The 14,107-nt window shown below is 39.8% G+C and overlaps 1 protein-coding gene across 1 annotated transcript in view; it reads left to right on the forward strand.

Annotated features, from left to right (window-relative positions):
• The window catches only part of LOC139761485 (uncharacterized), a 419,732-nt gene that overhangs the window by 254,326 nt on the left and 151,299 nt on the right, over window positions 1-14,107 (forward strand). The window contains 2 exon segments of the mRNA XM_071685744.1: window positions 1,857-2,009; window positions 5,415-5,502. Of these exon segments, the coding sequence (XP_071541845.1) occupies window positions 1,857-2,009; window positions 5,415-5,502 (241 nt within the window).

Genomic DNA, 14,107 nt, shown 5'->3' on the forward strand with positions numbered 1-14,107 from the left:
AAATGAAGTGCTGTAAGCAAATCCAATATGTTAGAGCTTACTTGACCTGTTTATGGTGAAAGTGAAATATACAAGTTGTAAATCCATCCAAGTGGTAGATGCTGGCCCAGAACATATGATCAAATCAGGCATGTAACTTTACATCCCTAACTCAGAGATTGGGTGAGGTCAAGTATACCCCCTAAAGTGCAGCTTTATATCCCTTGTTCAAAGATTAGGAAGCTAAGTATACCCCTTTTATTATAGGTTAATATCCCTTGCTCAGAGATTGGGGAAGATGAACTATACCCCCTATAGTGTAACTTTATATCATTTGCTCAAAGATTAGGGAAGATCAAGTATGCCCCCTATAGTGTAGCTTTATATCCCCTCCTCAAAGATTAGGGAAGGTCAGATATGCCCAATATACCATAGCTTTATATCCCTTTCTCAAAGATTAGGGAAGATCAATTATGCCCAATATAGTGTAGCTTTATATCTCTTGCTTAAAGACTGGGGAAGGTCAAATATATCCCCGATAGTATAGCTTTATATCCTATGCTCAAAGACTGGGGAAGTTCAAGTATACCCCTTATAGTGTAGCTTTACATCCCTTTCTCAAAGATTAGGGAAGATCAATTATGCCCAGTATAGTGTAGCTTTATATCTCTTGCTTAAAGACTGGGGAAGGTCAAGTATATCCCCGATAATATAGCTTTATATCCTATGCTCAAAGACTGGGGAAGTTCAAGTATATCCCTTATAGTGTAGCTTTATATCCCTTGCTCAAAGATTGGGGAAGATCAAGTATGCCCCATATAGTGTAGCTTTACATCCTTTGCTGATAGACTGGGGAAGGTCATGTATGCCCCCTATATTGTAGCTTTATATCCCTTGTTCAAAGATAGTGGAAGTTCAAGTATACTCCTTAAATTATAGCTTTATATCCCTTATTCAAAGATTAGGGAAGTTCAAGTATACTTTCTATAGTGTAGCTTTATTTCCCTTACTCAAAGATAGGGAAAGTTCAAGTATACCCTTATATTATAGCTTCATATCCCTTGCTCAAAGATTGGGGAAGTTCAAGTATATACCCTTTAGTCTAGCTTTATATCCCTTGCTCAAAGATAGGTAAAGTTAAAGTATACTCCTTATACATATAGCTTTATATCCTATGCTCAATGATTGGGGAAGGTCAAGTATGCCCCTTATAGTATAGTTTTATATCCCTTGCTTAAAGATTAGGGAAGGTCAAGTATACACCCTACAGTGTAGCTTTACATCCCTTGCTAAAAGATTGGGGAAGGTCATGTATACCCCCCTACAGTGTAGTTTTATATCCCTTGCTCAAAGATTGGGAAAGTTTAAGTATACCACTTATATATAGCTTTATATCCCTTGCTCAAAAATGGGGGAAGGTCAAGTATACCATCTATAGTATAGCTTTATATTCTTTGTTCAAAGATTGGGGAAGGTTAAGTATGCCCCTTTATGTCTATATGCATTTGTAGAAGTTTGTTAGTCTCTCTGAAAACGTGGTTTGTAGAGGTCTGATGTTTTATATGTATGCTTCTTATGTGAATAACTAATGTAAGAATGAAATGGGTTGATTTAGGTCTTCCTTTTTTTTGTTCTATTACTCTTACAAAATAATTGGCTGAGTAAATATGATTTTTCAGATTATTGAAATTCCTAATTGTCTAAATGATGATAGGTTATTAACATATACAAGGTTTACTGTGTAGTACAGATGCCGACAGGTTATTAGCATATATAAAGGTATATTGCATAGTACAGGTACATGAAAAATTATTAATGAAAAACCAAAAATATCTTGATAAAGTACTCTTTTGAAGTTTAGAAATGTGTTTCTCTAGGTTAAGTGGATATATGAACACAATGATGATCATCTTGCTGGACAAGATGAATAATACAATAGGGGATATTAGTAGCACCTTACAAGAGTATCTAACTGCAATCCAAGGCATTGCACAACTATACATGGATTCCTTGACCCAAGCTTTCATAAGGTATGATGTATTTATCTCAGATTTGTTGCATAGTTATCCCTAGTTTTGCTCTTATTGATTCCTTGACCCAAGCTTTCATAAGGTATGATGTATTTATCTCAGATTTGTTGCATAGTTATCCCTAGTTATGCTCTTATTTTGAATCAATCCTTAAATTCTTTTCAATGGTTTACATTCTTTGTTGAGATATGAATTGTGTTTAGTTTTCTGTTGTTTAACCTTCTGTTGTCTAGACTTCCTTTGCCTAACCTTATATTGTCTGACTTTCTATTATGTAGTCCTTCATTTGTATAGCCTTCAATTTTCTACTCTGTTGTCTAGCCCTCTGTTGTCAAACCTTCTACTGTCTAGCCTTCTTTTGTTTAGCCTTTTATTACCTGGCCTGCTATTGTGTAGCCTTCTATTGCTTAGCCTTCTGTTGTTTAGACCTCAGTTATGTAGCCCTCTATTGCCTGGCTTTCTATTATCTAATTATCTGTTATTCAGCCATCTCTTGTCTGGCCTTATTATTATGTAGCCTTCTTTTATCTAACTCTCTTCTTTAACCTTCTGTTGATAAGCCTCTTATTTTCTGGCCTTCTGTTGTTTTGCCTTCAGTCTAGTATTCTATTGACTAGCCTTTTATTGCCTAGTCATCTATTGCTTAGGCTTTTATTGTCTTGTCCTCTGTATTCTTGCCTTCTGTTGTCTAATCTGTTATCTGGCTTTCTGTTGTCTGACCTGTTGTCTAACCTTCTCTTCATTGGCCTTCTCTTGTCTTGCCTTCTGTCATGTGGCCTTCTATTGTCTTAACTTTTGTTGTCTAGCCATCTCTTGAGTGACTTTCTCTTGTGTAGCCTTTTATTGTCTTGCCTTCTATTGTCTAACCTTCTCTTGACTGGCCTTCTTTTATCTATCCTTTTGTGTCTGGCCTTTTTTTTGTCTAACCTTCTCTTGAGTGGCTTTCTCTTGTGTAGACTTTTGTTGTGTGGCATTCTATTGTCTGGTCATCTCTTGTCAAGCCTTCTTTTGACTGGCCTTCTCTTATTTAGTCGTCTGTTGTCTAGCCTTCTCCTAACTGGCCTTCTTTTGTCTGGACTTAAATTGTCTGGCCCTCTGCTGTCTGGCATTCTCTTGACAGGCCTTCTTTTGTCTAGCCTGGCCTTCTCTTGTTTATCCTTATATTGTGTGGTGTTCTATAGTCTAGTATTGTATTGTTTGGCCTTCTATTGTCTAGCCTTCATTTGACTGGCTTTCTCTTGTCTAGCCTTCTATTGTCTATTCTTCTGTTATTTAGCCCTCTGTTGTCCACCCTTATTTGACTAGACTTCTGTTGTGTGGCATTCTAGCTTTTAGTCTTCTATTATCTGGCCTTCTATTGTCTACCCTTTCTTGACTGGTCTTCTCTTGTCTTGCCGTCTGTTGTCAAGTTTTCTATTGTCTGACTTTATTGTCTAGCCTTCAGTTGACAAGCCATCTCTTGTCTAGCCTTCTGTTGTGTAGCTTTGTATTGTTTAGTTTTCTGTTTTCTAGCATTCTATTGACTGACCTTCTCTTGTTCAGCCTTCTGTTGTGTGGCTATGTATTTCCTAGTATTCTATTGTCTAACTTTCTCTTGACTGGCCTTTTGTTGTCTAGACTTCTGTGTCTAGATTTCTTTTAACTGGCCTTCTATTATCTAGTGTTTTATTGTGTGACCCTCTATTATCTAGCCTTATCTTGACTTGCCTTCTTTTGTCTAGCCTTGCCTTAATGGGCTTTTTCTTGAGTAGCCTTCTTTTATCTGGCCTTTTATTGTCTAATCTTCTCTTAGCTGACCTTCTCTTGTCTAGCCTTCTGTTGTGTGGCCTTCTGTTGTTTAGCCTTCTGTTACCTGACCTTTTATTGTCTAACCTTTCTTGACTGACTTTCTCATGTCTAGCCTTCTGTTGTGTGGCCTTCTGTTGTATGGTTTTCTGTTGTCTGACCTTTTATTGTCTGCCCTTTCTTGACTGGCCTTCTCTTGTTTACCCTTTTTTGAAGTGGCCCTCTGTTGACTAGCCATCTACTGTTTAGACTAATATTGTCTAGATTTCTCTTGATTGGCCCTCTATTGTTTAACCTTCTATTGTATAGCCTTATCTTGACTTGCCTTCTACTGTCTAACCTTCTCTTGACTGGCCTTCATTTGTCTAGCCTTCTTTTGTATAGCCTTCTATTGTTTAATCATCTCTTAACTGGCCTTTTCTTGCCTGGTCTTCCATTGGTTAGCTCTCTCTTGACCAGCATGCTCATGTTTAGCCTTCTGTTGTGTTAACTCATTTAGGCTAGTCATTTATTATTTCGCCCTCTATTGTTTAGTTATTACTTGTCTGGCCTTCTGTTGTCAAACCCTCTCTTGTCTAGCCTTCTATTGGTTAGTCGTCTCTTGACTGGCCTTCTCATGTCTAGCCTTCTGTTGTGTGGCCTTCTAATAAAGAATATTTTATGAGATTACTGTAATGTCGTATTGATTGTATCAGTGGGTTTATTTGAATGACAGTCATCTGCAAAATACTTGAAATTGTGTATGTAAAAGACCATGCAGCACATAATTGCATCATCTTGATCTATGAAGGGATGATAGTAGGTTTTCCTTGTTCATGAATAAAAGTTGTACTATACTATTCAGTAATGCTAGAAGTATTTAATGAGAATTAATCATTCAGCTTAGTGTTTAGTCTGCTTTGTATGTTTTTTAAATTCTTTGTATCTTCACTTGATTTATGCCTTCTATCCACCACCCTATTACATCTGTATTGTGTTTTGCACAGTAACCTTTCTTTGATCTTTCTTTGATAAATTCAAATTACTTTTCACTCTTGACATTTTCAATTTCAGAAACTTAAAAGTTGTGATTATGTATTCTTTCATGTTTTTCTCATCCATTGCTCGCAAAATCATAGAAGTTAATGTCATATTATAATTCAGCTCTTATCTCGGGTAACAATTTGTTGCTCTCTTATGGCAACGTGATAGTCAAGTCTTTTATCACTTTCCTGTGTGGAACAGTTTTGAATGCCTTCTAACAGTCTAGAAACACAGACTCTTCCCATTAATTTCATTTGTCTAGTCCAATGCTGACTCTGTCATGGAAATTTGTAATATTTGTTTTAAAGTGACCTCTTACCCCATGTGTAATTTGTCTTTTACAAGTAGTTATTTTGTTTTCCCTTTTTGTTGTGTTTTAAAAAACATGTTTGATAGAGTTACTGGTATGTAGTTCAGTGCATTTTTGTCTTCTTTCTTGGCACTGATCCTTCTTTCAGCAACTTTTTGATAGCATATCAGTTTTTCAGTGACCAATTTTTAGCATGAATTATTGTTTATTTAGTCACTACTCATGAAGCACTGTTAAGTACCCTTGAGGTAAATATTGTGCTCACTGAGGACCTTTGTTAACTTTAGTTACAGCCAAGGGATTGGAACAGTTTTCAGCGACCATTGTTGGCAAAGCATTGCAGACAAGTTGGAGATTATAGCAGCAACAAAAGAGGTAAGGAATAGCGTGTGCTTCTTACCTTCATCATTATTAGATAATAATGTTTGAGGTAAGGTATGAATTAGCATTGATGTTTCAGTGTGAATGTAGGAGTAATTAGACATGTTTGAATGAAAGTGACTGTGATCTTTATTAGGGCAGATTATTCCCCTAGATAGATTATAAGGAATTCATAGCTATTTTATATGCAGCATGCAGGGATTTAAAGGCCTTACCAAGACCAGTGAGGGTTTTTTAGTATCTAGTATATAGGCTGAGATTAGCATCTGCACTAGTTATCAGACTTACTTGCAAACCTAGGTAACAATATAGTAGGTTCGTATTGCGATTTGTAATCACACTCATCTCTTAAACCGATTACATTGTGTAACAAATTTTTTTTTCCTGGGTAATAAGTGTTACTTTCTAATTGATCATGTCTAAAAAGTATAGAAAATGGCTATTATTCTCTTGAAACTTTGCTTTTGTGATCAGGACAGCAATATTTTGAAATTTTCCTATTTTTCAGAACATTCCAAATAGATTTAGTGCTGAGTAGCTGATATAGAATTTCTAGAAGTTTCCAGTGATATAATCAGTATGAATATAAGGGTTTTGAGCCAACCAGTTCATTATAGATCTAGCTTCCTAAGCGGATACATATACATACATTTTTTTCTGAGATGGCATCTAGAGGCTGCAAGCATCTGGCAGACACATTTTGCTATGTCTGCTGCCAATCTATCAAAACAAGGGTGAAAAAGTACTCTGTTGCAGCATCTGCTAAAATGTATTTCAGTTGCAAGCAATGCAAAAAAAACTAGGAACCACTGGTGGACCTCCAGAAGGTGTTGGTGCCATCACTGCACATAAAATTAGGCCTTATGAAACAATTTGTCACAGCTCTAGATTAGGAGTCTGCAGCCTTCAAATACCTTCAAAACTTCTTCCCTGAGCTGTCTGAGGCAAAAGTCAAAGCTGGTGTCTTCATTGGACCACAGATAAAGAAGATCCTGTAGTGCAAGGGATTCCCCAAGAAGCTCACTTGGAAGGAGAAAGCAGCTTGGTACAGCTTTGTTGGAGTGGTTTGGGGCTTCCTGGGCAATCACAAGGCTGAAAACTATGTGGAGCTTCCTGGGCAATCACAAGGCTGAAAATTATGTGGAGCTGGTTGAGACTATGGTGAAGAACTATGGAAAAATGGGCTGCAGTATGTCCCTCAAAGTCCATATTCTTGAATCCCATATTGATATATTCAAGAACATGGGAGCATACTCAAAGGAGCAAGGTACATACTGGAGTCTGAGCACCACTACCAAGGAACATATAACTAGAACATTGTGGGAGATTATATTTGGGGTCTGATTTGTGAAAGTGATTTTCAGTACAGTCGTAAATCTCGAAAAATTACTTTCTAAATCTCGTGATCACTTTTGTGTAACATTATTGTAAATACATGTTAATTTTGATTCATATGTTGTTTTTGTGACTTTATGTGAATAAGAATGTACAAATTTGCCTGTTTTCCTATAGAAAATAGTTGACTTTCAAAATATTACTGTCCCAGTCACAAAAGCAAAGTTTGAAGGGAATGATAGCATTTTTCTCTACTTTTTATGCATAAGCAATAAGGAAATTACACTTACTACCCAGGAAAAAAATTGTGTTGCACAGGGTTATGATTTGCAGTAACCATGAATCAAAGCTTGAATATAAGTGTACATATTACCACTTTACCAGAAATAAAGTAGGTGTACTCACAGCTTTAGTAATTACCTTTTTGTAATTACTTATTTGTACTGTAAGGGGAGGGAGTTTTACACTCATGAGACCTCATCCTTTGAATTTTCTTTGTCATACAACTTCGTATATATCCCTATGCTGTCTGCAGTAACCATTTCATTCCTTTCATTAGACCACTCTTATACTATGAAAGTACTTCCTCACATCTTTAAAAAAAAAAATTCATTTCATTTGCTCTCTTGTCATTCCATCCCTACATCTTTTGAAGAACTGTTCATTCTCTAGGTTATCAATACTTTCTAAAACTTAAAGGCTGTGATCAGGTCACCCCTCACTCTCGTTTCTTCCAGGGTGGGCAAATTTAAAGCCTCTAACCTTTCCTAGTAAGTCAACTCTATCATTTCTGGTGCCATCAGAGCTGCCCTTCTTTGTTACCCTCTCCATTAGATCTTAGTGCTACCCTAGGTGTGGTGACCAAATTTGAGGGAATGTTGACCAAACCTGATGCAATGCAGTCATGGATATTTTAGTTCTATTAGACTAAAAAGTTAGATGTGAGTTTACACAAGATTATATACAGTCTAAGAGATGAACATTCAGATTTGTAATAAGGAACATGAGATTCTACAAGTACTGAAGGGAGGTAGTGTGATTGTCATGGTCCAAAGTGAGGAGGGAAATGAGAGTGGTATGAGGTAACTAATATACTTAATAACATTGAGGTGTATGTAAATACCAAATATGAAACCAAATCATGTATCTATAAGTAAGAAATAGGAATCACTGCAATAATAGCATCAAGGATGAGGCTAGTTACTCATGGGGTTGTTTATTTTAGAGCTGTTTGACTACTTATGATTTTAGGGTGCAATTAAGTGATACTCATTATACCAGGCCTTATCAATTAAGGTGATTTTGTCTGTCATAGAAAAGGAACTGGGATAAATATTAGTATGTAGAGGTGCTTTGTTATTATCTGGGGCTTACACTAACTGAAACTGAAGAATGTGTGGAAGGCAAGAACGTTATCTTGGAGAGCAAAAAGGGGTATGCTTGAAGGAATAATGGCTCCAACAATGTTATATGTTGCGAGGTGTGGGCTATAGATAGGGTTGTGCGGAGGAAGGTGGATGTGTTGGAAATGAGATGCTTGAGGACAGTATGTGGTGTGAGGTGGTTTGATTAAGTAATGAAATACAAGAGAGATGTGTGGTAATAAAAAGAGTGTGGTTGAGAGAGCAGAAGAGGGTGTATTGAAATGGTTTGGTCACATGGAGAGGTGGTAGAGGTGGAGGGAACGAGGTGAAGAGAGAGACCAAATTGGGGTTGGAAGGATGGAGTGAAAAAGATTTTGAGCGATCAGGGCCTAAACATACAGGAGGGTGAAAGGCATGCAAGGAATAGAGTGAATTGGAATGATGTGGTATACTGGGGTGGACGTGCTGTCAGCGGATTCAACCAGGGCATGCGAAGCTTCTGGGGTAAACCATGGTCTCCCACTTCTCCTCGTTCCCTCCACCTCCAACACATATATCCTCTTGGTCAATCTTTCCTCACTCATTCTCTCCATGTGCCCAAACCATTTCAAAACACCCTCTTCTGCTCTATCAACCACGCTCTTTTTACCCTTACATTACTTACTCGATCAAACCACCTCACACCACACATTATCCTCAAACATCTCATTTCCAGCACATCCACCCTCCTGCGCACAACTCTATCCATAGCCCATGCCTCGCAACCATACAACATTGTTGGAACCACTATTCCTTCAAACATACCCATTTTTGCTTTCTGAGATAATGTTCTCGACTTCCACACATTCTTCAAGGCCCCCAGGATTTTCGCCCCCTCCCCCACCCTATGATTCACTTCCGCTTCCATGGTTCCATCCGCTGCCAGATCCACTCCCAGATATCTAAAACACTTTACTTCCTCCAGTTTTTCTCCATTCAAACTTACCTCCTAATTGACTTGACCCTCAACCCTAATGTACCTAATAACCTTGCTCTTATTCACATTTACTCTTAACTTTCTTCTTTCACACACACACACACACACATATATATATATATATATATATATATATATATATATATATATATATATATATATATATATATATATATATATGTAGGTTTGCGTCAGGGGTATGTGATGTCTCCATGGTTGTTTAATCTGTTTATGGATGGGGTTGTTAGGGAGGTGAATGCACGAGTTTTGGAAAGAGGGGCAAGTATGCAGTCTGTTGTGGATGAGAGAGCTTGGGAAGTGAGTCAGTTGTTGTTCGCTGATGATACAGTGCTGGTGGCTGATTCATGAGCAGCTGCAGAAGCTGGTGACTGAGTTTGGTAAAGTGTGTGAAAGAAGAAAGTTGAGAGTAAATGTGAATAAGAGCAAGGTTATTAGGTACAGTAGGGTTGAGGGTCAAGTCAATTGGGAGGTAAGTTTGAATGGAGAAAAACTGGAGGAGGTAAAGTGTTTTAGATATCTGGGAGTGGATCTGGCAGCAGATGGACCATGGAAGCGGAAGTGAGTCATAGGGTGGGGGAGGGGGCGAAAATTCTGGGAGCCTTGAAGAATGTGTGGAAGTCGAAACATTATCTCCGAAAGCAAAAATGGGTATGTTTGAAGGAATAGTGGTTCCAACAATGTTGTGTGGTTGCAAGGTGTGGGCTATGGATAGAGTTGTGCGGAGGAGGGTGGATGTGCTGGAAATGAGATGTTTGAGGACTATATGTGAAGTGAGGTGGTTTGATCGAGTAAGTAATGTAAGGGTAAGAGAGATGTGTGGAAATAAAAAGAGTGTGGTTGAGAGAGCAGAGGAGGGTGTTTTGAAATGGTTTGGTCACATGGAGACAATGAGTGAGGAGAGATTGACCAAGAGGATATATGTGTCAGAGGTGGAGGGAACGAGGAGAACTGGGAGACCAAATTGGAGGTGGAAAGATGGAGTGAAAAAGATTTTGAGCGATCGGGGCCTGAACATGCAGGAGGGTGAAAGGCGGGCAAGGAATAGAGTGAATTGGAACGATGTGGTATACTGGGGTTGACGTGCTGTCAATGGATTGAACCAGGGCACGTGAAGCGTCTGGGGTAAACCATGGAAAGTTTTGTGGGGCCTGGATGTGGAAAGGGAGCTGTGGTTTCGGTGCATTACTACATGGCGGCTAGAGACTGAGTGTGAATGAATGGGGCCTTTGTTGTCTTTTCCTAGCGCTACTTTGCACACATGAGGGGGAAGGGGTTGTTATTCCATGTGTGGCGAGGTGGCGATGGGCATAAATAAAGGCAGACAGTATGAATTATGAACATGTGTATATATGTATATGTCTGTGTGTGTATATATATATGTGTACATTGAGATGTATAGGTATGTATATTTGCGTGTGTGGAAGGGTATGTATATACATGTGTATGGGGGTGGGTTGGGCCATTTCTTTCATCTGTTTCCTTGCACTACCTCACAAACGCGGGAGACAGCAAAAATCCTGGGAGCCTTGAAGAATGTGTGGAAGTCGAGAACATTATCTCGGAAAGCAAAAATGGGTATGTTTGAAGGAATAGTGGTTCCAACAATGTCGTATGGTTGCGAGGCGTGAGCTATGGATAGAGTTGTGTGCAGGAGGGTGGATGTGCTGGAAATGAGATGTTTAAGGACAATATGTGGTGTGAGGTGGTTTGATTGAGTAAGTAATGTAAGGGTAAGAGAGATGTGTGGAAATAAAAAGAGCGTGGTTTTGAAATGGTTTGGGCCCATGGAGAGAATCAGTGAGGAGAGATTGACCAAGAGGATATATGTGTCAGAGGTGGACGGAACGAGGAGAAGTGGGAGACCAAATTGGAAGTGGAAAGATAGAGTGAAAAGGATTTTGAGTGATCAGGGCCTGAACATGCAGGAGGGTGAAAGGCGGGCAAGGAATAGAGTGAATTGGATCGATGTTGTATACCGGGGTTGACGTGCTGTCAATGGATTGAATCAGGGCATGCGAAGCATCTGGGGTAAACCATGGAAAGTTCTGTGGGGCCTGGATGTGGAAAGGGAGCTGTGGTTTCGGGTAAAACATGGAAAGTTCTGTGGGGCCTGGATGTGGAAAGGGAGCTGTGGTTTCGGGCATTATTACATGACAGCTAGAGACTGAGTGTGAACGAATGGGGCCTTTGTTGTCTTTTCCTCGCGCTACCTTGCACACATGAGGGGGGAGGGGGATGTTATTCCATGTGTGGCGAGGTGGCGATGGGAATAAATAAAGGCAGACAGTATGAATTATGTACATGTGTATATATGTATATGACTGTGTGTGTATATATATGTGTACATTGAGATGTATAGGTATGTATATTTGCGTGTGTGGACGTGTATGTTTATACATGTGTATATAATATATTTTATTTATTTATTTTGCTTTGTCGCTGTCTCCCGCGTTTGCGAGGTAGCGCAAGGAAACAGACGAAAGAAATGGCCCAACCCACCCCCATACACATGTATATACACACACGTCCACACACGCAAATATACATACCTATACATCTCAATGTACACATATACATATACACACACAGACACATACATATATACCCATGCACACAATTCACACTGTCTGCCTTTATTCATTCCCATCGCCACCTCGCCACACATGGAATACCATCCCCCTCCCCCCTCATGTGTGCGGGGTAGCGCTAGGAAAAGACAACAAAGGCCTCATTCATTCACACTCAGTGTCTAGCTGTCATGCAATAATGCCCGAAACCACAGCTCCCTTTCCACATCCAGGCCCCAACACAGCTTTCCATGGTTTACCCCAGACGCTTCACATGCCCTGATTCAATCCACTGACAGCACGTCAACCCCGGTACACCACGTCGATCCAATTCACTCTATTCCTTGCCCGCCTTTCACCCTCCTGCATGTTCAGGCCCCGATCACTCAAAATCTTTTTCACTCCATCTTTCCACCTCCAATTTGGTCTCCCACTTCTCCTCGTTCCCTCCACCTCTGACACATATATCCTCTTGGTCAATCTTTCCTCACTCATTCTCTCCATGTGCCCAAACCATTTCAAAACCCCCTCTTCTGCTCTCTCAACCATGCTCTTTTTATTTCCACACATCTCTCTTACCCTTACATTACTTACTCGATCAAACCACCTCACACCACACATTGTCCTCAAACATCTCATTTCCAGCACACCCACCCTCCTGCGCACAACTCTATCCATAGCCCACGCCTCGCAACCATACAACATTGTTGGAACCACTATTCCTTCAAACATACCCATTTTTGCTTTCTGAGATAATGTTCTCGACTTCCACACATTCTTCAAGGCTCCCAGGATTTTCGCCCCCTTCCCCATCCTATGATTCACTTCCGCTTCCATGGTTCCATCCGCTGCCAGATCCACTCCCAGATATCTAAAACACTTTACTTCCTACAGTTTTTCTCCATTCAAACTTACCTCCCAATTGACTTGACCCTCAACCCTACCGTACCTAATAACCTTGCTCTTATTCACATTTACTCTTAACTTTCTTCTTTCACAAACTTTACCAAACTCAGTCACCAGCTTCTGCAGTTTCTCACATGAATCAGCCACCAGCGCTGTATCATCAGCGAACAACAACTGACTCACTTCCCAAGCTCTCTCATCCACAACAGACTTCATGCTTGCCCCTCTTTCCAAAACTCTTGCATTCACCTCCCTAACAACCCCATCCATAAACAAATTAAACAACCATGGAGACATCACACACCCCTGCCGCAAACCTACATTCACTGAGAACCAATCACTTTCCTCTCTTCCTACACGTACACATGCCTTACATCCTCGATATATATATATATATATTTTTTTCTTTTAAACTATTCGCCATTTCCCGCGTTAGTGAGGTAGCGTTAGGAACAGAAGACTGGGCCTTTTTTGGAATATCCTCACGTGGCCCCCTCTGTTCCTTCTTTTGGAAAATTTAAAAAAAAAGAGAGGGGAGGATTTCCAGCCCCCCGCTCCCTCTCCTTTTAGTCGCCTTCTACGACACGCAGGGAATACGTGGGAAGTATTCTTAATCCCCTATCCCCAGGGATAATATATATATATATATATATATATGTATATTTTCTTTCAAACTATTCGCCATTTCCCGCATTAGCGAGGTAGCGTTAAGAACAGAGGACTGGGCCTTTGAGGGAATACCCTCACCTGGCCCAATTCTCTGTTCCTTCTTTTGGGAAAAAAAAAAAAGAAAAAAAAAAAAAAAACGAGAGGGGAGGATTTCCAGCCCCCCGCTCCCTCCCCTTTTAGTCGCCTTCTACGACACGCAGGGAATACGTGGGAAGTATTCTTAATCCCCTATCCCCAGGGATATATATATATATATATATATATATATATATATATATATATATATATATATATATATATATATATATATTTTTTTTTTTTTTTTTTTTTTTTTTATACTTTGTCGCTGTCTCCCGCGTTTGCGAGGTAGCGCAAGGAAACAGACGAAAGAAATGGCCCAACCCCCCCCATACACATGTACATACATACGTCCACACACGCAATATACATACCTACACAGCTTTCCATGGTTTACCCCAGACGCTTCACATGCCTTGATTCAATCCACTGACAGCACGTCAACCCCTGTATACCACATCGCTCCAATTCACTCTATTCCTTGCCCTCCTTTCACCCTCCTGCATGTTCAGGCCCCGATCACACAAAATCCTTTTCACTCCATCTTTCCACCTCCAATTTGGTCTCCCTCTTCTCCTCGTTCCCTCCACCTCCGACACATATATCCTCTTGGTCAATCTTTCCTCACTCATTCTCTCCATGTGCCCAAACCACTTCAAAACACCCTCTTCTGCTCTCTCAAC

This window comes from Panulirus ornatus, chromosome 40, assembly GCF_036320965.1.
Source record: "Panulirus ornatus isolate Po-2019 chromosome 40, ASM3632096v1, whole genome shotgun sequence".
NCBI classification, from domain to species: Eukaryota; Metazoa; Arthropoda; class Malacostraca; order Decapoda; family Palinuridae; genus Panulirus; species Panulirus ornatus.